The 26,500-nt window shown below is 31.0% G+C and overlaps 1 protein-coding gene across 1 annotated transcript; it reads right to left on the minus strand.

The window, feature by feature from the left end:
* Positions 1–1,046: 1,046 nt before the first annotated feature.
* LOC126776909 (FMRFamide-related peptides-like) lies at positions 1,047–26,281 on the minus strand. The gene is made up of 3 exons (XM_050499774.1): positions 26,235–26,281; positions 1,842–1,985; positions 1,047–1,575 (listed from the first exon to the last, which is right to left on the minus strand). Exons 2-3 carry the CDS (start codon positions 1,967–1,969, stop codon positions 1,137–1,139), a joined length of 567 nt encoding a protein of 188 aa, XP_050355731.1. The 5' UTR covers positions 1,970–1,985; positions 26,235–26,281; the 3' UTR covers positions 1,047–1,136.
* Between the last annotated feature and the right edge of the window lie 219 nt (positions 26,282–26,500).

Below are 26,500 nucleotides of genomic sequence, written 5' to 3' on the forward strand. Positions count from 1 at the left end.
CACTGTTAGAAAAGCTGTGTAGAAAAGAATCTAGTTGTATTTATGTGTTGAATAAAATAAATAATTACTTTTTTAAAGGAAATTAGAGACAGTATTAACCACTTTCAGAGACTAGTAGTAGTCTAATAGTTCATTAGACGCAATAATTAATTGTTATGACGTCTATAAGCGTTTCTCAGAAAGTATACATTGTACACATTAACATGACAATTTTATACAATTATATTGATATTTGTTTTCATCCAATTCATATGTCAAATATACTGGATATATCAAAATTTGCTTTTAAATTTTATGTATGGGGATAAATAAACGAAATCGTTATTATATCCATTAAATATTGACTTTATTCCAAAATAAAACCAATCGAAACATTACATATTTATGCCATTTATTTTATTATATATTAACAATTTCATAATACTATATTCGACATAGATTCTTTACACAGAGATAAATATTTTCCTATATCTAAATATAAAGTTTAGTACGTGTATCCGTAGCCCAGCCTTAAAACTGGATACATGTACCAAGTATTTAACATAAACATTAATCTTGACCTTAAAATATCTGAGTAGCCGAGGACCAAGAAGCAACTACTTGCATTGAAAATAAAACCACAAAATAAACTCAAACTGACAAGTAAAATAAAAAACAATGACAGGAATAACAAAATATGACAAATATATAGAAAATGTATATACGGTATTTGACGTTGAGTTATATATAGTAGAAAAGCGTATTTTGCTTTACATATGAAGAACATCAATTTTCATATATTATAATTTTATTTTAAAACATCATATTATTTGATATAAATATAATTGAATTGAATAGATTATATTAAATTATTCATTTCTATAAAATGACAAGATATAATTGTTAGCTAAATAAAGTACAAATTTTTTATAATCGGTTAAAATCATTATCTAATTTTTAAGATTAATTGACTTTAAAACTGTAAAAAAATATCTTCTTTTTTTTAGACATTGTTTCTAAATACGTAATAATTATAAAATAAAAACAAAAAACTCAATCTGCTTCTATTTTATTTAAGGTATTAGTAGTAATGTTAAAACTTTGGCACGAAAACATTTTGAGAGATCACGTCTGGTTTGGAAAGTATTACGAAATAATTAGGATTCGCAATCGTAACAATCGGTCGACCTCTTCTTCCTCTCCGAAGGTTCCTCTAGATCAATATCCCTGTTCAACTCTTCATTGTCCCTTCCAAGTCTGATGAAATGATCCCTGGCCCTGCTTTTCCTTTGAGGATATCCACTAACAACTAAATCTGAACCCTGTTCGTAACCAGGCTTATCTTCATCAGTAGATCTTCCAAGGCGTATGAATTTCGGGTCACGTCCCAATCTCACAAAGTTGGAAACTCGTTTCGAGATTGGACTATCATATTCGTCTTCGTAGGTCCTGAGTAAGGATATGAGGTCGTCGGTGGTGAATGAGATCGGTTGAGATCTGCCGAAACGGAGGAAGCTATTGCCTTTACGTGTTGGACGTTGGAATGCCTCTCGGAGGTCACTTGCTGAAGGTTCCGGCGGGTAAGATCTTCCAAATCTAAGATTATAAATTTATCTATTAAATATTGCCTGACTATTGAAAGATTATAATTTTTTGATACATAATATTTATTTATTAAATTAGAAAACAATAAATTCAAAACAATATGATATAAAATAGTTATTAATAATTCATTTAATAACATTATGGGACAAAATTGAACTTACGACCCAATTCAATCCAAGAACTTGCATAGTGACTGAACTCAGTACAAAAAATATATACTATTAAATTTGTGATAAATAAAATATTTTTCGTCTTACCTTATCATACTCCTGTCAATGGCGCTCCTACGTCTAGCTTCAAGGTCTGGAGATCTCCTGACAGGATTACATATGACACCAGCGACAATGCAGATAAGCACCACCAACATAATACTTCTGTTGTTCATGGCTCCTGCTCGAGGTCTGAAAAGAACATACTACTTACAAACTTGACCACAGCAGATTTAAATTATATCGATTCTAATATTTTATCGTTATTGGAAAAACATTTTTATGGCATTTATTTTAAAAGCATACATGTCATTACTCCAAAATTTCATTTAAATAACTATGAAGACTGGTCAGGGGCCGTATGTCGTTTTGGCACACCATAAGTCATTAAGATGTTTATTGTATAAAAGCCAAGTATGTTCATCTGATTCTTAACCGGCTAATTACATTGTGAGGAACATAAACTTTTATCTTAGTTCGCAAAGTTGGTGACGCGATGTACAAATAATATTTATTACAACCAATGTCTATGGGTGAAGTGACCACCCCCCATCAGATGGCCTATTTTATTGCTGTATATCGATTTAAAAATTACCTACTTTTATTTAATGTTTTTTTTCGAAATCTATTTTCAGACTTTTCGCATATTATTTCTCTACCTTAAATGAGATTTGTTCTATTTTTTTTTTTTTTTTGAAAAAGTTAGCGGACTAGTGTATGGGCCACCTGATGATAAGTGATCACCAACGCCCAAGGCTCAACGCCCAAGGCTCAACGCCCAACGCCAGTGTATATAAAATGTCTTAAATCTACGTCTCATGTACATGATCGTCATAAAATATGTCAACGAAAAATACCAACACTCAACGTTGCAAATAATAATTTTTCGATGAGAACAAAATTAAATCACATGCTTGATACCAAGTTTCAGATGCGTCAAACTTAACTTACAAATGGAATTTAAAAACATTGCAGCATTCCTGTGAAGTTAACCAGAATTTCCTGCTACCTACGATATATAAAGGTCGTGAACTAGAGGAAGGTCAACTTGACAGACTCATCGGCGCCGACAGCGACTATTACCAAGATTCGTAACAAAATAAGAACTAGTGATTGAAATATTGAAATGGTTAGCGCAATGCGTATTTTTTGAGCAATTTAAGTGATCTATTCTTTAAATATATTGCGTAATATTTTATGAATTTTATTAAATTTTAATATATAATGCGTTTTTTTAATTAAAAAGTTATATGAATATAGATAAGAGTCGGTCTATAAAAGGGTGGTAATAACTGCATCACAGTGGGTTAGTAGGGCTATTTCTAAGTACAAACTTGAAACTCACCGCAGAAAACGGTTGTGGAAAGTCAGAAAGTGGTATGAGACATTGAACATAATGAAAAATTGGTAATTGTTGCAAGGCCGAGCAAAGCTTGGTGATCCAGGCACTGAAATATTAAAGCTGGTCCTATTATAATAAGAAAGTCAGGAGAAAGTATTAATTATTATTTAAATAAAAATAAATAACATGATTTTTTTTCATTTACTAAAACTAACTAGCTTTAAGCTCTAACCGAAATGTTAAATAGTTTAAATATAGTTGAAATTTTCAAATTTCGTTCTTGAACTTTCTGGAAGTTATGTAGGCTACCTAGCAATCCAAAAACGCAGAACTAATTCGATAAAGATAAAGCCAACCACCCATAAAATCTAGTTCAAAATATTATATGCAAAAATATAATACGTCTACAGAATATTTTATATTATTTTATGAAGGTAGATAAGAAATATGCTTAGAGTTCATGGTGGGTGTATTATTTAAAACAAATAAGTTACGTTGAAATCAAGAAAAAGTAAGCCCCTCTTTGCTCTCACTATTCTACCATAATAATTTAATACTTTATATTGCTTTACTGTGGATTTAAGGGGGAGGGAGTGAACCGGAATACAGGCAAAAGGGAGATGACATCTTAGTTCCTACAGTTGGCGGTGAATTGACAGTGGAAGGAACGGACACATACATTTTTACAACGTCAATGACGTTTGGCGGAAGTGACCACTCACCATTAGCCGATTTTGTCTTTTATTTCATATTACCTTCTCCTCAAAACGAGGAGAGGAGGCCTTTAGCCCAGCAGTGGGACATTCACAAGCTGTTACGGTACGGTCTTTTATTTGTTAGTTTATTTGATCGCACTAATTTGCATTATCAAGTTATAAATATAATTGTCTGATTATTTATATGTAATTAAATGTATTTACAAATTACACTTTTTCTTTATCAGCATGACATCCACGTGACACTCTTTTTGGTCAGTTGTTATATACCTATTTATAAAAAAGGTATCCCTTACGAATTATGTGAAATCCCAAAATCATATTTGGTACATTTAAACTTAATATTGTTTAAAGCGTTAGGTTGATGAGAAATAATTTAATTGTTGAACTAAACATCTCCTTCGAAATAGACTAACTGTAACTTACAAATGTCAATACACCCATTTAACATGTTAATTGTATTGATTAATTGTTAAACAAGCAAACAATTCACGGCTCGCAACAAAATTGTCTCACAGATACTTCATTCGACTTTTATATTTAAATATTTTAGTTTTAAAGTTCATTATTGCTTGTGAAATGATACCATAAGACTGTAATCGTGATAAAAGTAGGTATAAAGAACAAATTCGTCGTCTTCTCGTCTGCAACAGCGTCGTAAAACACTGAAGCTTAATATTTAAGTACTTTTGTTTACGATATTGATTATGTCGATGCATCGAATTTTGGCGGTTCTGCTATAGACAATATGTTTATTTATTGTTATTTTTTAAGGCTACCTCAAGTAATATTGTTAAGTAAATTTGTTTCTCTTTTATATATATACTTTATGGTTAGAAATATTTTATATTTCGAACAATATTTTATTCATCTATCTATCTATACTAATAAATGTTTATTTTTTACAGTAACAGTAACAGCCCGTTAATGTCCCACTGCTGGGCTAAGGCCTCCTATCCCTTTTGAGGAGAAGATTTGGAGCTTATTCCACCACGCTGCTCCAATGCGGGTTGGTAGAATACACATGTGGCAGAATTTCAATGAAATTAGACACATGCAGGTTTCCTCACGATGTTTTCCTTCACCGTAAAGCACGAGATGAATTATAAACCCAAATTAAGCACATGAAAATACAGTGGTGCTTGCCCGGCTTTGAACCCACGATCATCGGTTAAGATTCATGCGTTCTAACCGCTAGGCCATCTCGGCTATTATTTTAGTTTATTTTTTGTAATGCCTAATTGAAAAAAAAATAGTAACATAATAGACATATTTTTTTACCAGAAGATATAGCGCGTTTCGAAATAGTATAACTTATAAAGTAATAGTACATACTTCACTTTGTTTTTAACTTAGACTATTGAAGTGACAAGCTCAAACTTCATGTTATTGTGCATTATATTCAATGAGAGTTTCATGTTTATATCTTTATGTTTTTTTTTTAAATGGAATAGGACGACGGACGAGCATATGGGCCATCTGATGGTAAGTGGTCACAAAACGTCCTTAGACATTGGCATTGTAAGAAATGTCAACCATCGCTTACATAGCCAATGCGCCACAAACCTTGGGAACTAAGATGTTATGTCAGTTGTGCCTGTAATTACACTGGCTCACTTACCCTTCAAACCAGAACACAACAATAACAAGTACTGCTGTTTTGCGGTAGAATATCTGATGAGTGGGTGGTACCTACCCAGATGAGCTTGCACAAAGCCCTACCACCAGTTTGCATCTGTTAGGAATCAATTCTAAGCGACAGGACGTCAGATCTGTATTAAAATTATGATTTAATCTCCTAATAAGTTTTATAAGTATCACATTTTTTATATAAAATCTTTTAAATTATACTTAATCTTTTCTTTTAAGTAAATTGAATATTATTAAGTAATTTTTCGAGGGAATATAAATAGATGCATGGCTTTTAATAATTGATATAATGAAATAGAAGTTAATAAATCATGTAACTTATTTAAGTCAGTTTTTAGTTAAGATGACATGAAAAACCAATGGCTGTAGCTACACTGTAGTTCTGTATTATGAGTTCAATATATTACAATAATTAAAAATAAAAATATTTCATATATTTAAAAAAATCACGTTGCAGTAACAATGTTATATGGACCGGTTTATGATATCATAGCGAAAGTCGCAGGTTCTATCCCGAACGTTTGAACTAATGTCTTCCCCAATCCCATCTGGAGGGGAACATAGAATTCAGTAATAATTTATCATATAAGTCTGTTTATTCATGTGTATAAAAACATTAACCTTTGTTTAATATAAAATGGTTTGGCTTTATCTTAGAAATATTTATATATATGGAGCCTTAATAAGTATACAAATATGGCTTATAGTATAATGAACAAATATGTCATCCCAGTGATTTGAAATATTACTTCATAAATAATATTTTATCTTTACATTGCTAAATATATCAGATTTCATTAAAGGAAGTGAAATTTTATATTTGAGAGTTGGATTTGTTAAGAGCTTTCCATTGTTTTATTTTTATACCTAATAAAAATTTGCAAATAAAATTTAAATTATATAAATATATTTTATTGAAAATATGCAAATGTCTCATATTCAATTGAGAAATGGAAGTCATTCGACGTCTTTCATGCGCGTGCGCAAAATTTACGGTGTATATTTACGGTGCTTTATTCGTTTCTATAATAAGATTCTACAATTATTTTTATCTTTAGATATTAAAGAATTTGAATATCATGTCAAAAAAGTTATATTACTCAACACAATATTAACAATAACAATAATAATATCCTGGGACATTATTCACACAAGGCCATCTGATCCCAAATTAAGCAGAGTTGTTGTTGTTGTACTATGGAAAGCAGACAAGTGGTATACTACTTTCCTTTTGTAAATACATAATTTTATAGATAATTACACCCAGACTTAGGTCAAACAGATATATTCATGCACACAAATGTCTGTCCTGGGTGGGAATCGAACCCACAATCTTCGACGTGAAAAGCAAGTTTCTACCAACCACGCCAACCGGCCCGCCAGTATATATTATATAAATGCTAAAATAATCCTGACGATTCAAAAGATTTGATTTATTTATTACGTATACAACGGTTAGGATTTACGTCTTCTAATCACTGAGCCATCTCCTGATATAAATATACAGTGCAGGACATGGTCTTTTGTCATTAGTAAAAATAATTACCAGCTTTTTCTCGTATCGTAATTTCGATCCACTGGGCGAATAATTACCAGCCCTTCTGTGTGATAGAAGAGTGGAGACAATAATATAGAATGTTTATCACTCGGGCCGGTGAAAACCTGTATATGTCGAAAGAAATATGGAAAGAAATCACCCAATCTGTAGTGAAGAAACGAAGTGGATTAAGAACTGAATATTTTTTATTACTTTTTAAGGAATACTATCAGGAGATTTTCGGTTAGCCGTGAGACATGAATGGGCGCCTTATAGTTCTTTTTTTAATTTTTCTAACCTAACTAGTAATGCCCTGGTTTTCATCGTCAAACTTATAATAATAATAATAATAATATCCTGGGACATTTTTCACACACGGCCTTCTGATCCCAAATTAAGCTTGTACAAAGCTTGTGCTATGGAAACCAGACAACTGATATACTACATATACTACTATTCTTTTGTAAATACATACTTATATAGATAATTACACCCAAACTCAGGACAAACAGATATGTTCATGCACACAAATGTCTGTCCTGGGTCGGAATCGAACCCACAACCTTCGACGTGAAAAGGCAAGTATCTACCAACCACGCCAACCGGCGCGTCGGCTCGTTATATCCACTCAAAACCGGTTACATGCAGTTTCTAAAATGAATTATTAATCACTCGACTCAAGACCTTCTAATACGCGAGTTTGAGTGTACTTCACTGATATGACGGCTTCGAAGTAACCAAGCGAACTTGGTTAGTTTGTTTAGTAAAGGACGTGTGGATTAGCATTGGATTCGATGTTAATCCATGCATGTATTTGAACTACATATTTATTAAACTAATATAAATGTACACGATTATATGTATTATAAAAATTTTACTAGTATAATGTTTTAGTTAAATAGAATTTGCTCATGCATTTTATTGCCTCCTAAATATTGTTTTACTATATTTTATCGAATATATAATATAATATATATAATAATAATACATAATATGAAAATATATTTATATATTTTTTTGAATTGTGGACTGGAAAAGTCATGAAGAAACAAAAAGCATCGGATGTAATGCTGCTACATATATATCAACCAAACTGCAGTGGTTATCGTGGTATTCCATCAAGCTCTACGACTTGTTTAAGAGGAGAATAAACTACTCAACCTGTGTGGTAGTTACAGGAAATGATTTTATTATACATTTTCAATGCTAGAACGGCAGATATTAATTCAGTCTTATTGAATGGTAAATATAAAATCGTTTATAAGAACACCAATTGTTCTTCTAGAAATGGAAAATACGTGTTAAATTTTGAATATAAATTCATAACATTTGCAAGTTGAGCGCTAAGTCGGAAAGCGGAGATTGATAAATAGTTCATGCCCGCGGCTACTTCAATGAACTTCTGAACCGTCTATTTGCCACTTACAAAGTCGTGAATTGTCACAAAAGGCGAATAACTTCATAAACAACTGATAGTTCATTAAAATACGCATTTTTTTGTATAATTATTATTATACAAAAAATGCGTATTTATATAAAAATAATACTAAACAATAAATGTTTTATAGAAAAGATAATGTTAAAATTCCTTAAATCCCTAAAGTAAATATAAACTATTATAAATCTTATGATCATAAATTAAACATTAATTAAACGTAAAGTCCGTCAGTTCTTTTGAATTTTCGCAACCGCGGCAACATATGATGTAGCCTTTCTCTCTCTTTTCTCACTTTTTACCTCTAGAGTTTAGTTGATAAATCTTCTTGTTTCATATTTCTTACTTATATTATTAATGTAAAAGTGATTTTGTTTGTTTGTATGTTTTTTACGGTTTCAAATCTTAACTACTTAACCGATCATCAAGAAATATTGCATACACATTGTCAGGGATACAGATAAGGACAAAGGGTAATTTAAAAAACCCCATCCCCCCCCCTATCATATGCATGTGGAGCTGCGGATGAAAACTACTCATTTATAATTTAGTAGCTACCACAGCTTACATCGCCAACGAACGGTTTAATGGGCTACGCAACGCTTATATAAAATAAAAAAAATATATATTAAAGGTGGACGTGTAAACGGGATACTTGCTGGTAATTGGTCACGGCCACATTAGACATTGGCGCTGTAAGAAAAATTAATCAATTAGAATTTGTGATAAGTGGGTGGTTTCTAAGTTATAAATTATAAGTTAATAAATTAGTATAACTTGCTGGTAAGGCTTTGCACAAAGCCCTACGAGCAAGTTATACTAATTCGAATTTACATAATACATGAAAATAAAATGGATATTACGTATAAGTTTCCCATTAGGGACAATTGTTTCGGCAATAACACCGCGTCGATTCGGAGAACAGTTTCATTTAAACCGCATCAAAGTGCACTTAACCCATTATGGGTTACTTCAAGGCCAACAATTTTCAAATTTTAGATGTATTCTTTAGGCCCCTGCTCAGCAGTGCAACGTTCACTGGTTATTTATTTACAACACCAGGATGAAAAAAACTGTTCTAGAATACTCTGAGGTCAGGGATTTTGCTTTCCAAAAATTTGATAATTCTGTCGTGGACGGTACTGTATTTTAATTAACATAGAATTAAAAAGTACTAGCCAGTGAGAACTTAATTACAATCCTTGAAATACCCGGTTTGAACAAGATTTTGAAAACCCGGCAGTAGTTTAAAAATAGATTCTTTATTTTATGAGGTTTTAAAAGGGCAAAACACAAGAAACTTTTAAATAATTTTGTTAAACTAAAAGTAATTAATTTTTAAATTTAGAATATTAATTGATTTTCAATTTTTTTCCAACTAAAATATATCATATATTAAACAATTATACTAAATATTTACAAAATTAAACTGTCGTGAGGGTTTAAATGTCCATTAATTAGTTTGATAACTTAGAGAACGACATTTAAAAAAAACATGTTTTTCTTGCGGTTGTGTTATTTCATCTTCATCATCAAAAACCATTACAATGGCCAGCTTGAACAAAATTAAACTCTGCGAAAGCTTATACCCTGTCTTTTATCAAGGGCAATTTTAATCGTGGCAAACGAGAAAGTATATTAATTTAATTACATAATTATATCTTCTGTTGGTCTCCATTTTAGAGCTACACTGGTGATGTAGAACTAACCACGAGTGTAACATGTAATACGCTCGATTTAAGTTCACTGTTGAAGCTAGTCGCAAGTTGTGGGCAATTAGAATAGACATACTATGCATATTATTGTGTATATATTGTGATACGAAAGCTGTTGACTCTCGAACTTCTAGGAGAACTACTAGCCGGTCAATAAAGATTGTATATGACACACCCCCTGCGTGTGATGACGACATATGACGTATGATATGATATGCCGATTATGCTGTTACGTGATGTATTGTACACATGTACGCAGATACGTGTAGTTTACTTCATCTAAAACAAATTATTCATAGGAAATGTAGAGGAATATAAGATTGTCATTGCACATACAACGGAGTCAGGTCACGTCTATCGTAAATATATAGAATATTATTACATTGCAGAGACGTCACAGTCGAAGCATCCGTTCAGAGACAATACCCGTGTCGCCCTTTGTGATACGAAATGAGAGAATACACAATTATAGCACACGTTAATCCCCATGAAACAATGTGATTTAAATAAATCTTTTGTTATCGTATCGTTGATGCGATTATCATATGTTTTTTGAACGCGAAGACGGGGTTATCTCAATTCAAACGGCTTGAAACTCTTTTCGTAACTGTACCATTTTCTTGAATTAAATTATATAGGGTTACAGGGTAATATGTCACGATCCTTTTAAAGGGTTATAGTTCAGTACAATAGCTATCAAATGACCCCCAAAATACTTATGCAAAAGTGTATCGTTTTCGAGTTATTAATTTTTTAATATTTTTTTTATTTAAAGGATGTTTAAGATTCTAAAATTCAATAAAAAAAAATCAACGTATTTTCCCTATTTTTTTTTGTATTTCTTGCTAGGGTACATCCTAGTTAATAATAACCAGTTATAAAACAAAAACAATCTTCAAGCATTTTTAAATTACAGATCCAAAACTGTACAACTTTTAGATTTTTAATTTTGATTCTTTAAGTTACTCGCAATTTTTTTGTAAAAATCACTATGGCTCTTATCGTGCGGATCATTTTAAAAACATCTGCGTTTCCTTAGCTATCCATCGGTACATAAAAAGTACAGTAACAATCATAAACTCAGGAGAAAATTAGATAACAAAGAGACCAGGTAGGAAATTCTAAGAAATGCTATTGTTAAGAAATTAAATCTGGATCAAAGACAAAAGGACCTCAATGCAAAGTAGTTAAAGATTATTTTTAATAGGGGTAATAGGTAAAAAAGGAGAGTTAAACCAGAGCTGTCATTGCAATTTTGAATTTTAATCAAAAACAAAATACTTAATCTTTTTAGTTACTCCATACTTTCGAAATTACACTGTTTATTATTCATAATTCGTGTTCAAAATGAGATCCCCTATTTCGTATACAAATACGCATTATTTTTCTTAATTCACTTTTTACTACAACACTACTCAAGCTATGTCGAATAAAATTTGCAGCATTCATTATTCTTGTTTTGAGTTCTTCAATTGTTTGTACTGGTGAAACATCATAAACCAGGCTTTTCATATGCCCCCAGACATAATAGTCCATCGGAGTCAAATCTGGACTTCTCGCTGGCCATGGGATTGGTCCTCCTCTGCCAATCCATCTATTACGATAATTGCTGTCTAGCCACTGTCTTACGGACATTCGAAAGTGTGCGGGGCAACCATCATGCTGGAATATCATTCTCTGCCTAAGTTTCAGCGAAACATTTTCGAGTAACTCATGCAGGATTTCTCTAAGCAAGCTTTCATAACTTTCACCATTTAAGTTATCAGGTAGGAAATGTGGCCCAATAAGATTATCATTGATAATACCCATCCAGACGTTTACCGAGAAACGTCTTTGGGAACCGCTTAATCGCTTTTTGTGAGGGTTTCCCTGTTCTTTTTGAGACCAATATCGAATATTGTGGTAGTTAGTAATACCATCTTTGTCAAACTTTGACTCGTCTGTCCATAAAATTTTTCTCAAAAAATTGGGATTTTCTGCATCACAGTGTAGCATAAATCGGCAAAAATCTAAACGTCTTGCAGGATCTCCTTCTTCAATCACGTGTACGGGTGTGTAATGATAGGGATACAATCCAGCCGCGTGGACAGTAAACCAGACTCTCCATTGAGATACGCCCAGTCGGTTTGCCAAAATATTGGTGGAAACTGTAGGGTCCTCTCGAAAATGACGAATAATTACATCTTCTTCATCTGGAGAACGGACACGAGGGCGTCCGGAATCAGATTGTCTCCTTTGCACGCGACCAGTTTCTCTAATTCGACGATACACACCAATAAAGACACTATTGTCAGGTGTCCGGCGATCCGGAAATCGACGATTATACTCACGACGAGCAGCTGCGGCGTCACCGTTACAATATCCATAGCAAAATAAGATGTCAGCGTATTCCTCATTAGAGTACGGACGACGAGAAGAATTTTGTTCTGCAGCCATAATAGTCCTTTTTACGCGCCAAGTTATCATAAACACAAATCACAAATTCCTTTTAGCTAGCCGAGTCACGAAGTTGTAAGAAACAGAGTCCAGTAAACGAAGCGGTTTTTTTCAAAAATTTAAGAGATCAATATTCACTAAAGCGCGTCCACACTATACGAGCAGTGCAAGTACAGTGAGTATTATGTACCCCGACAAGGTTTTATTACTCTTATTCCTAAAAGAAATGAGATAAAAGGAAATTAGAAAAAATGACGGTAAATTCAAAGGAATTGATAATAGTATTCCACAAACAGCTCTGGTTTATCTCTCTTTTTTTACCTATTACCCCTATTAAAAATAATCTTTAACTACTTTGCATTGAGGTCCTTTTGTCTTTGATCCAGATTTAATTTCTTAACAATAGCATTTCTTAGAATTTCCTACCTGGTCTCTTTGTTATCTAATTTTCTCCTGAGTTTATGATTGTTACTGTACTTTTTATGTACCGATGGATAGCTAAGGAAACGCAGATGTTTTTAAAATGATCCGCACGATAAGAGCCATAGTGATTTTTACAAAAAAATTGCGAGTAACTTAAAGAATCAAAATTAAAAATCGAAAAGTTGTACAGTTTTGGATCTGTAATTTAAAAATGCTTGAAGATTGTTTTTGTTTTATAACTGGTTATTATTAACTAGGATGTACCCTAGCAAGAAATACAAACAAAAATAGGGAAAATACGTTGATTTTTTTTTTATTGAATTTTAGAATCTTAAACATCCTTTAAATAAAAAAAATATTAAAAAATTAATAACTCGAAAACGATACACTTTTGCATAAGCATTTTGGGGATCATTTGATAGCTATTGTCCTGAACTATAACCCTTTAAAAGGATCGTGACATATTACCCTGTAACCCTGTATATTAATAAGGACCGGATTCAGTAAAAAGCCTCAAAGCTGCACATCCTTTTATAACTCTCCAAAATACGTATTGCGATATATGATTCGTCGTTTTATTTAATTTCGATAACTTTTACGGCTGAATAATTAAAGCAAATATTATTATAATAAACAAAATTAAGCAAATACATATAAAAAGCAAAGTCATATATACATATATAACTTTGAACTTGCTTAATTTTGTTTCTTCATTGCATTTTTTAAACAATTAATAATTAACGTATATGTGCCAATATTAACAGAACTTAACTTCAATTTAATTTGATAAATGAACGCTGAATAACATTAGAAAAATACTAATCAGTAACTTTTATATAAAAGATCAAAAAAATGATGCGTAATGTTACTAACTACAATAAATAAATTTAGAAAAATATTCAACATTCGAGACGATACATAAATAAATGTGAATTGAAAATACTACATACATACTTTAATATGAACAATTATGAAGTTACTTGGAATTATTTTCGTATTTTAAAAATTGACAAAAGAAATGTTTATGTATATTCTTAATATATGTACTTAGCAAATACTACTTCGAAACATACTTATCATTTGGCTCATACGTAAACGTAAATGGTTTTACTTGGTGGTAGGGTTTTGTGCAAGCTCGTCTGGGTAACTACCACTCACTAACCAAATATTAATACTTAATATTATTGTGTTCCGGTTTAAAGGGTCCGTGAGCCAGTGTATAACTATAGTATATACATACAGTTTGTAACTATAGGCACAATAAACATAATTTCTTAATTTCCAAGGTTGGGCGCCTTGGGCGATGAACGTTAATAAGGAATAGATAATATTTCTTTCGACGCCAATGTCTGTGATGGTGATGACCACTTACCATGGGTAACCCATTTGATGGTCCACCTACCTGTAGATATAAAAAAACAAGCGAATGACACATGTTCTTAATGTGTCCTATGTTATTGCACCTTGGTTCAGAACGAAGCCGAAAGGTTGGAACGCTTTTCGGTTTGTAGCACTAATGTTTTTATTATATTGTTAAGACGTTACTAGCCGGGCTCCTCGCGTCCACCAGCGGAAGCGATGTAGATATAATGCTTGTAATGTTTACAAAGGGTTATAACGAAATGTGCTTATGATATATATTGATCTCAGAGTTCGGTCTTTGAGTTTGGTTTTTGCGAAATTCTTCATTATAAATTTTAATGCGAGTTTCTTTGTTCAACTTTCACGCCACAACTTTCAGACCGAAAGTCGTAAACACGGAATGGATGGGACAATGGGAAGAAACAAATAAAAACAATATATAAATATAAATTAAAATTAAAATATCATTTATAATATAAGACATTATAAACGTAATAGAATTTATGTCTTTTTCATGTCTATAAATTCAAAAGTTTATTCGTCGTACGCTATAAAGTGGATTTATTACATACGAGTAATAATTCCGTTAGATGTATATTATATATTCGCATGTACGGAATAATGTATCTTTGGTTTTAAAATATATTTAATACCAAACCGCTACCAATAGTACGATTCTGTAAGAATATATTTCATTCCTCATCCGTGAAATGTTAACAACCGACTTATGGTGATATACTATTTTGATGCGTTTATTCTTAAAATGTTATAATTATTAAGGTCAATGTCGTATACCACTATCACGGCCGTTTTCTGCGGTGAGTTTCGAGTTTGTTACAGAATTGCTCTACAGTTGCTATGCCAGTAACATTGCGAGAAAATGATTGCTTGATTTCTCTATTATCTAAAGTCGTATTCTATTGAAGTTTTTTAATCTAACGTTTGATATGTACGGCCTTACAACACAGATTCGCTCTTTCCTTCATGAATGATTTAACATTTAAAAGAAGAAGACACAGCATTGTTTAAATTAACTTACGTGTAAGACCGATACAGTTTTTAGATTATATATTTGAAATTTATTATTATTATTAAATTTATTTTTAGTTTAATATTTTATATAAATCTAACTAGTCTTTTAGATTCTTAAAAGATCTCGGCATATCTTAGTCGTAAGCGTAAGATATCCCATGACGTCACACGGTATGGTAGTGAGTAGTCTGGCACTCGTCCAGAAATCCCACATACCCCTACGCTTGCAGGAAAAGTGATACATAAATGCATGCTTAATATATTATATAACAAATGAGCTTAAATGTCTAAAATGGAACCAACAAAGTAGAATAATTCAAATTTATATAGAATAGACAGGCAGGCTGGCAAATGGGCCACCTGATGGTAAGTGCTCACCACCGCCCATGATTATTGGCGCTGTAAGAAATACTAACTATTCCTTACATCGCCAATGGACCACCAAACTAGATGTTATGTTAAGACTAAAACTTTATGTCAGTTGGGCCTGTTGATATTCAACTCCAAACATATTTATATTTCATTTTTATCATAATACTAATAAAATCTCTCCGAAATAAATATATATTCAGTTCTATATTTTTGCGTTTGAGGGTTGCTCCTATAACCTTCTTACTTCTCTGTGGATTTAAATACGACATGACAGTTATCATGGATTTTTTTTTATATCTACCTGTTGCATTAAAGCTCAAATCCAATTGATTAAAAATTGGGTTTAATATTACAAAATTTTTATGATAAAATAATATAAAATTATATTATAAAATATTATGTTTTTAAAACTGCCGGTATTATATTTCTTAAATTAAATCGACATTTTACAAGATACAATTAAATCTTAAAGTTACCTCTGATTTACAATTCTGCCATGGAGAACGGACAAGGTACTTGCTAGTTTCTTTTTTCGAAAATTAATTACATAAGTAAATAGATTAAAAACAATTAAATTATTAAAAGGAAAAGTTAAATTTCTTAGGTTCAAATTGATGGCGCCAATTATTACGAAGTCATTTGTAATTGATTACCTTTAAAGGGTTATTTAGTACTTAAAAGTATGAGACCTGTTATTGACCTCAGATTTGCTTGCGTTTAAAAGGGACAGGTGCTATGTTTATTGATACCCTATGTTTTTTTGCACCTTTCAAAGCGTGTTAGCAAAATTTCATGATAACCGCTTGAGTTAAGGCTGGTAAGTAACACACAAACAACTAACATTTGCATTTGTAATATTAGTTAGAATGGAATACATCAAATTGTGTGTCCTGTAGGGATTATGATTCGCTGAATATTTTTATAGAATCTAGGGAGCTCTCAAAGCGAATTTATCTTTTCAAGCACGAGATTACGGTCCGGATAAATTACGAATATATTGCGTTTGATAGAAATTCAATGTTTGGATTTAAAATTGGATTTTGTATATTTTTATAAACGATTCTTAGGATATAAAGTAAGGGTCAGCTTTTCTCTGCAAAATACATCAATTATATCCTCTTTCTACACATAATTACGAAATATATGACATATTAAAATATTTAATTTGATTAATACCTAAGTGTTGCTTTTGTATTTCATACATTTGAATTGTAAAAACAGTGAAGCCTTGTAGTGTGTAATCATAGAAAAATTTACAAAAAAGTTAATTTTTACTTCCTAAGCGAATTATTGCTATGGTGGTTATACTCAATATAAAATAGCAAGACATGTTATGGTTCACATATGTGTGCGTATGCACTGATAGGTATGACTTTGCCATCACTGTCGAAGCACGAAGAGATGTCAATCAAATCAGTGACATACACGAAGAGAGATCAGACGCAGTAACCATGGCTTTACAATCGTCGGAATTATTATTGAGAGCTTTTAAAAGAAAAATCAATAACTTTTACTTTTGTCTCAGGATTCGAACCCAAGAGTTTATAATCTGCATTTGCACAAGCTACACCCACTCGACCATCGGCTTAGTTTATTTTGACGTGCTTACGTGTAGTAAGTTAATAGATGCTTTTCTAATAAAATTTTATATAAGGAAAAAAATATATTTAAATAGTTTTCGATCATTTACAATTACACAATATTGTATCAATATTTGTTGTCAAAGCTATTACATAAAACTTTGCCTCATCGCGTTTTGATAACAAAAGAGGAATTTTAAAGTAAAATTGACAAATAGCACTGTTCATGTCAATTTCGAAATTCGAAAAACGAACTATACATAGCAAATATATTATATATTTTGAATGTATACTTAAATTGTAATCAGCGCAGTGAATGAACTTCATAGAAATGTCAACAGGCTTTTATAAGTTTTAGTTTTTACAGAGTGTTTCGGTAGTCGGTCTATTTAGTACAATAAATAAAAAAGTACTTATGTGATTATTTGTATTATCTTATTTCTACTATTTATTTCTATTATATTGTTTTAGTACCTACATATATAATAAAAGCATTGTAAGCCCAGCCACTTCGTTTGATTTGTTTTCAAAATATTTCCAATTATGCAACACGTACATGTTTTTCATAATGTATTTTCATACACGGTCGTTGTATTGAATTCAAGTTTTGTAATTTTCTAAATTAAAATATATGACGTCAGCCTGCATGTTTATGACGTAGACGATTAACCTTTTAAGAGCATTGTAAATACGCTACATTAATTTTCTTCGATACAGCTGTAAAAGGTTATATATACTATATAAAATGTATATATATATACAACCTGTTTGTTGGTTGACTATAATGTTTTCATTAACAACAAAAACAAAAGACACAAACTACAAGCCAGGGCCTGGTGAAAAATCGTGTCAGTCCATAACACGGCATCGTGGTGGCATCGTTTACTGGTGATATAGCTTTGTGCAAGCTCGTCTGGATAGGTACCACCCACTCATCAGATATTCTATCGCAAAACAGCAGTACTTGGTATTGTTGTGTTCCGGTTTGAAGGGTGAGTGAGTCAGTGTAATTACAGGCACAAGGGACATAATAATAATAATTTATTTTACATAACATCTTAGTTCCCAAGGTTGATGGCACATTGGTGATGTAAGCAATGGTTAACATTTCTTACAATGCCAATGTCTATGGGCGTTGGTGACCACTTACCATCAGGTGGCCCATATGCTCGTCCGCTTTCCTATTCTATATAAAAAAAAACATAACAAAATTCAAATATTTTTAATTCAAATAGACTATAAGTCATTACTTTTTTTTTCGTAATGTTTTGCCCGTGGCACAGGCTCAAGGAACGAAATACAGATTAAGGATTCAATAAGTTTCTCGGTACTAGATAAAGAATGAATTAATTAATAAGTACATTTGGCATTGCATATTTAGCTAAGAATTGTAAATGTCGATTGAAAGTAATGAATTAATTATTAAAAAAGATTGATTGTGCATTGGTGATGTAAGTATGTACGGTAACCACTTACCATGAGATGGCCCGTTTATTAATCCGTCTACGTATTACAATAAAATAAAATTTACGCAATTTTTAACTAATATTCGAATTGTAATGTTATATCGGAAATAACTTGTGGTTCAAGTTAGACTTTTTCGTTAAATATTATTATTGTGTCATAAAATATATGATTCGGTTTTTTTAACCTCAACATACAAATGTCAACCGTAAAAAAAGCTTTTCACGAGGGATCGTGTGAATTGAAATTTATTTCGGACGATAATCGAGATGAAATGTGCTCATTTCATTATGAAGACCCGTTGAGATTTTATAACGTTTCATTTGATAATCTAATTATTTTTTACAAACTTGATATAAGTTTTTGTTACTTTAGTTTTTGTTGTGCAAGTTTTTGTTAGTTTAGTAGTAAAATAATGTCAAGTAGTGACATGTATGTGATAGAAATAAAGCGTAAAATGTTTGGGAATTTTAAATAGATAATTCAGAAAAGAAATTTTGAATAACAATTAGAAGGTACATAAAATTATTAAATTAATATATTTATTAAAATGTAGTGAAAATCTTTTATGTATTTTTAACTTTTTAGTGTCACTTGCATTATTTACGACTTGTGTCTTGATTAATTGAAATATAACATTTAATAAGCCATTTTCCTCTACGGTTATACCAAGAACCTTCACGCCCGTCAACAACATCCACAAAAAGCTTTAGCTCAACTGAATGAATAGTGGAATGAGCCCATACGATACGAACAAAGAAAAAATATTTTTTATATACTTACTCGCTATTCCTCCCGGCCTTAAATCGAACGTTTATATTAAGGGACAAACATACAAATATTTTTAATGGCGTACGCAGAATATCTCGTCAAAGTTTATGTAGGAACACACAGAGAACTTACATATAAACGTTCATTATTATTCATATAGAAAATGTTATGAATTATGAATATAAGTTGTTATTTAAATATTTTAAAAAATATAGAAGGCTATTGTACATAAGCGCACTTTTACGTACCTTTGCTCCACCTTCGGCTATAATTAATGTTAATTCGTAACAAAAGATATTGGGGTCTATTGCTAATTATCTCGTTATTTCGTTTATCACACGGGCCTTTTGTTCCAAAATAATCAAAGTTAAAGGGCAATTGTATTTCAAGATGTCCCTTATTTGTAACTTTAACCATAAAATATAAATTAATTATCCACGTTCTAGTTAAATTAGAAATTAATTTATGTAGTAAAAACGAAAAGTGCAACAGATTAAATATATATTACAAAATGTATATAAAAGTTTTTATTAAGGCGAGGGTTTACTATTCGTTGATCTTATAACATTAATGTATACTTGGAATTTTTATAAAAATATTGCCAATTCGCCTAGAATCCTAGGTAGAATTCTAAATTTTAGAGTTCCTCTGTAAAAACAACCTAGAAATTTACCACGAATCACGATCGTGAAATATAAGAAAGTACGACGTTGGCTGTAATTATTATCGGCCTTACTTATCGGCGTTGTTTAGCGGGTGATTAGTTTTAACTGCCTCGTTGGTCTAGTGGCTTGATGTAAAACCGCTGACCCGGAGGCCCTGGGTTCAATTCCCATGTCGGGCCAATAAAAAGTTACTGGGTTTTTCTGTCAGAAAATTTTCAGTACCAGCCCAGAGTCCGGAAGGTGGAAGTGTGGACACTCTCGTGCCTCGAAAAGCACGTAAAGCCGTTATTCCTGCGCCTGAACTCTTTCCGGTCGTGTCGGTTTGCCATACCATGGGTTTATGAGAACTAGGGAAGTAAGTGCACCTGTGTTTGCGCACACGGTTGTGCACTATAATATGTCCTGCGTAGTTGGCGGCCAATCTCATCTGAGATTGGCCGCCGTGGCCGAAATCGGTCAGGAGGACATTATTAGTTTAACAATGCTATCTTCTTCTTTCGAATGTCAAATGAAAGATGAAAGAAAGAGATAAATAAGTTGGTTTCAGCATTTCACTAGTTAAATACAAATTGAGTTTATCAAACTAGCATTGATGATGGTAGCGTGTAATTTTTATGCAGTATAAATTATATATTGCATTAATTCTGTTAATAATTGAAATGATAGATTGATTATCTGTGATAATTAGATATATAAACAAATATTTAATTAAGTTCTAAATAGATTTGACGATCGAAATGATAATTAAATAAAATGGTAAGCAACCTGTTCAGACTTATATTATTTCTACACGTTTTACACTATATATATATAGTGTGTTTATTATTATTTTATATAATAATATTATATAAAATAAAATTTAAAGATTTTTTATTCTGGTATTTATATTGAATGTATTTTTAAGTCAGTTTCGTAATAAAATTATGAATATTGTAACTATATATTTGAAATATTTGTAGTAAAACAGTGTTGCAGAATTTACTAACGCTGCATATATTACAGTTAACTCAGTTATTTCCTTCATTTTATTTTCACTTGCAAATTAGCTAATTTCAAATATTAAGCTCAGTTGTAAGTTATTATTGTATACTTCCAGAAGTTGTTTTTGCTTGAAATCAGAACTGAGATATTAATAATTAAAAAAAAATGTATCTGATGTTTTTCATAATGATATTACTGACTCGTATGAACTGCCGTCTTCGCAAATACAATACATCTTTACGTGGATAAGGTATTCATATATAAATAAATAAAATTGAAATGTCAGTGATTTGAAAATAAATATTTTTAGGTTAATATTTTGAGTTACCAAAACTTACAAATAATAATATAATAATCTAGTCTAATCATTTAGATATTATATATGTATCATTCGAATAGGCATTATGTCGTTAAAATGGCAGATTATGAGAAGTCCGCGCTGGCAAAGCCTCGGGTTTGCTGGTTTCAGTAGTAAAATTTCAAATAAATGAGACTTCAATCATTTATATTCCCATACATACCCCGTACATCTTAATTCATTCACATATTTAAAAGGTTTAATAGAATAAAGAAACCCTGAAAACATAACATTTATCGGGCTGACTTGGGATGTGAATCTAGGACCTCGAGATCAGTTCTATGATATGATAGCCATTTGAGCAAAGTTGTAATAAATTTTGATTGTAATTATAATTGAACTGATAGATTACTTAACGGTGATACACGAAAACCCAAAATTATAATTAGTAGCCGAATTAGTGGTGCGTAGGCGGCACTTAACTATTTTAGTTGTTTCGCCAATAATACGAAGTTCCTATAATTAATAATTATTTTAGTAATCTAAAGATTATAATTAAAGTTAGTAACCTCTAATCGTATAATTGTCTATTTGAACTCGTAACACTATATGTTATTAAGATATTAATATGTTAGTTTGATTCTATTTATACCAGACGAGCTTGCACAAAGCCCTACTGGTGGTAGGGCTTTGTGCAAGCTCGTCTGGGTAGGTACCACCCACTCATCAGATATTCTACCGCAAAACAGCAATACTTTATATTGTTGTGTTCCGGTTTGAAGGGTGAGTGAGCCAGTGTAATTACAGGCACAAGGGACATAAAATCTTAGTTCTCAAGGTTGGTGGCGCATTGGCTATAAGCGATGGTTGACATTTCTTACAATGCCAATGTCTAAGGGCGTTTGGTGACCACTTACCATCAGGTGGCCCATATGCTCGTCCACCTTCCTATTCTATAAAAACTGATTTTAAGACGATTATTAAAATTATATTTCAAAAACCTTTTTAGCATTGAATTAAAGAACGCATATAATATGTAATTTAAATTCAATGTTTTGTTAAGTTAAATATAGATTAAGTAAAAATGTGTTTTAATATATTATAAATTTCTATGAAGTACGGTAGAAAATGAAATTGAATGTTGGAATGAAAATAGAAGCGCAATTTTGAAAATTGTTGGAGAAATGTTGAAAGTAACTCAATTCTTTAAAGACATAATGTGTAATGAAATTTGTCAATTTTTCTCAATAAAATCTCGCTCTTAAGTGCCTCAACCAAACTGTATATCTGATCGAAATGAACCCACAAAAACATTCCCAAGGATAGTTGGCGTCGGACAGGCGACCGATTGTAAAAGCATGTCATGCGGGGAACGACGCGAAGAGACGAAGAGAGACGCACTGCACCCACCCAAATAAATAGGATTATAACAACAGAATGATGAACGTAAACATAAAAAATCTATATATTGTTACTCAAATATACTTTCAATAATAAGTTGTTTTAAATTGACAATCATTTATAATATCACGTTTGTTTTATCTTAAAATTATTCTATAGTAATATTATTATTTATAATCTATTCTTTTATAGACATATTATATAGTAAAATTTCTTTTAGTAGGTACTAGTAATACTATTGAAAAATAAAGGAAATGATATGTATAATTTAAAATAAAGAAAAATTAAAATAACTTTGTGATTTAATATTATAAGGGTTTTTCTTTCTATAATATCGAATGATCAAACATCTGATATATTTTTAAATCATGTAACCATTGTACGCTAGTTACGAAAAATTAAGTTCACGTGAGATTTAAAACCAAGAGAACTATTGTTTTGGCTAAAAATAAACAAAAAGTAATTCCATTCTAAGAGCGGTTCTTTTAATTAAGGTATTTCCCTCTCATTGAATCGAATTTGCATAATTATTTCAGTGAAATCGCAAGTTCAACTATTTTAGGATTAAAATTTTTATGTAACCCGGGTAGTTAAACTATTAACATACTTTGAATTTATATAGCCTATATTAAGAATTAGCGAATAGTCTGTATCGAAAATAAATTGATATTTTTAATGTAAAAAGAGCTGAAATGGCGCAGTGAATCTTAACCGAAGTATCGCTGAATTTAATAATTCATTTTGCGTTCCGCTAACCCGCATGGGAGCAGCGTGGTGAAATGAGCTCCAAGCCTTCTTCTCAAAAAGTGAGGATAGTCCCTAATGTTTTATATAATTATAGATTATAAGTAAAAAATGTATAGTTGTATAAGGTATAAGGTATGTGTTGAGTTAACATGTTTATACAAAATTTTAAATAGAATTTTCAGGAGTCCAGTTACGTAAGAATTTCTAAGAAAAAATAATATTAATACATTTATTATCCTATTGGTATAATTAAACCTATGCTTGTTGCTTTTTTAGATCATACATAAATTCGAAGACGACAATACGTTCTTTTGATTACGATTATCATACATTATGTCACACAATTCTCTTTTTAATTTTCTTCTCAATATTTAAACTATTTCACAACTAAGTTCTATGCTTTTTCTATTTAGTGAAACATTGTATTGGAATCAGGATATGCTTAAAAGAATGAACTACTAACGCATTTAGGTACAGGCTTATCACACATATAATCATTACAATAATTATTTATTTATATACTAAAGTTTAAAAAAAGTTTTATCGTTGGTCTGTAAGTTGGTAATAAGTTTTATAGTTGGCTCTTGTTGATACGTATACGTATAAAAAAAATCCGAGATGGCCTAGTGGTTAGAACGCGTGAATCTTAACCGATGATCGTGGCATCAAGCCCGGGAAAGCACCACTGAATTTTCATGTGCTTAATTTGTGTTTATAATTCATCTCGTGCTTGACGGTGAAGGGAAACATCGTGAGGAAACCTGCATGTGTCTGATTTCATTGAAATTCTGCCACATGTGTATTCTATCAACCCGCATTGAAGCAGCGTGGTGGAATAAGCTCCAAACCTTCTCCTCAAAAAGGGAGAGGAGGTCTTAGCCCAGCACTGGGACATTAACAGGCTGTTACTGATACGTATACGTACGTACTTACATTTGTGCATGCAGCCCGAAAGAAATATATAATAATTTATAAATGTTATAATTTATAAATTATTATATATATAATCTCTCAGTTCGAAAGCTCGTTCCAATGTTCCAAAGATCATCACGTGATCGGTAAATACAATAGATTCATTAATCAAGGCTTTGTGTTTTCAGTGGTTTGCGGTTATCTCTTATAGGTTACCTGTTAATTCCCGAATATTTCGAAGCTTATCTATGGTAACATCTGTTTATCCGTAATAATAATATGTGTACATTAAATATGTTTTGGATGAATTCAAAGAATATTGTATATATGTATATGTATATTTATGTTTCCTGATGAATAAAATATTGAAAATTTATTGATTATATTGTGTTTGTTAGTATAACGACTGCATTTAATAGTTGAATTTAACGCCGTTGAATAATGGTCTTTTTTTTGTTTAGTAAATTATTTTAAAAACTGCCTTTATTTTTTACATAACAACAATGAAGTATTTAAATGAGATAATTTGATAAAATAATAATATATTTTAATGTATACTTATTTAAATGTAAAGTATATTATATCTTGTTTGTTAACTCAACAAATATAATTGATAATTTTTTTATATTTTGTGATTGAAATGTTATTATGATTTTTGTTTAAATTAGATCTGTCGCTAGCTAGCAACGACAATTTTATAGCGGCACATTAACACTAATCTTTATTAATGACATTAATCTCGTCTTCTTTTTAATATTATCATAGCGTTATTTTTCTAAGAATCCGTTTAATTAAGATTTCACGTCACGAGTTAAATTATAAATGTCGTTGTATAGAAAAGTAATATTAATTGAATATCATTGAATAAGATATAATAATATATTTAATATTTTTTTTTCAATATTTTAAATTTCGTTAAATTAATGTCTTATAGCTTAAGTTTTATTATGCTAAATAGTTTTAAAGGCCACCTAATAAAGGCCAACAAAGGTAGAAATCAGAGTATGTCATACATGTGTAAAACACTTTAAATATATTTATTAATAATAATGATAACCAAAAATATTTTTAAATAATAGAATAAATATTATTTAGACATTTTTCATTGATCGTTTTTATTATTATATTTTATTAACAAATCGTAATTAGGCACTTTTAACGATTGTTTCTTTAATAATCATATTTTATTATTGTTATAAACGAATATAGTTATTAGTTTTAGCGGCTTAAACAGTTTAATTTAATTTAATAAAACAATAGTATGAATATCACTATAGTTGCCTTTTTTATAAATACGTACTTTAATATGCAGGGTATTATTTAAAATCAATTAATTTTACAATAATATTTTTATGTTTTAAATTATTTGTAAAGTTTTGCTTTATTTAATTATAATTTTCAATTTTTCCCAATATTTGGCTCATAATAATAATACGATAACTATTTTTTTATAAAAGTCAAGCTTTTACTTAACGGCGTAAAATTTGGTACTTATTTATTGAATCTGTGCGAAATTTAATTCAAAATTACAAAAAAATAATATCCACCAAGAAAATAACATTAAATTATACTAAAAATATATATTAAAAGTTTTCAACTTACGCTTACGTCCGTGTTACGCGCGTAGGACCTATACTGTTAGAGTTCACCACCGTTTTGAAGGCTGTATCGCAAGCTCGGAGCTTTTATGTTGCCGCCATGGGGTGACGTCACCGACGTGGGATGGTGTATTGGTGTAAAATTACACTTATTGTGTGATTTCTAAGATTTATGGGGTAAAATGGTCGGTTCTAGGATAGTTAGTAATAATAATTTCGTATTCAACATTAGTTTGATTGTGGTTGTTAAGATAATGGTTGACTTGGGAT

This window comes from Nymphalis io, chromosome 21, assembly GCF_905147045.1.
Source record: "Nymphalis io chromosome 21, ilAglIoxx1.1, whole genome shotgun sequence".
In the NCBI taxonomy this organism is placed as follows: Eukaryota; Metazoa; Arthropoda; class Insecta; order Lepidoptera; family Nymphalidae; genus Nymphalis; species Nymphalis io.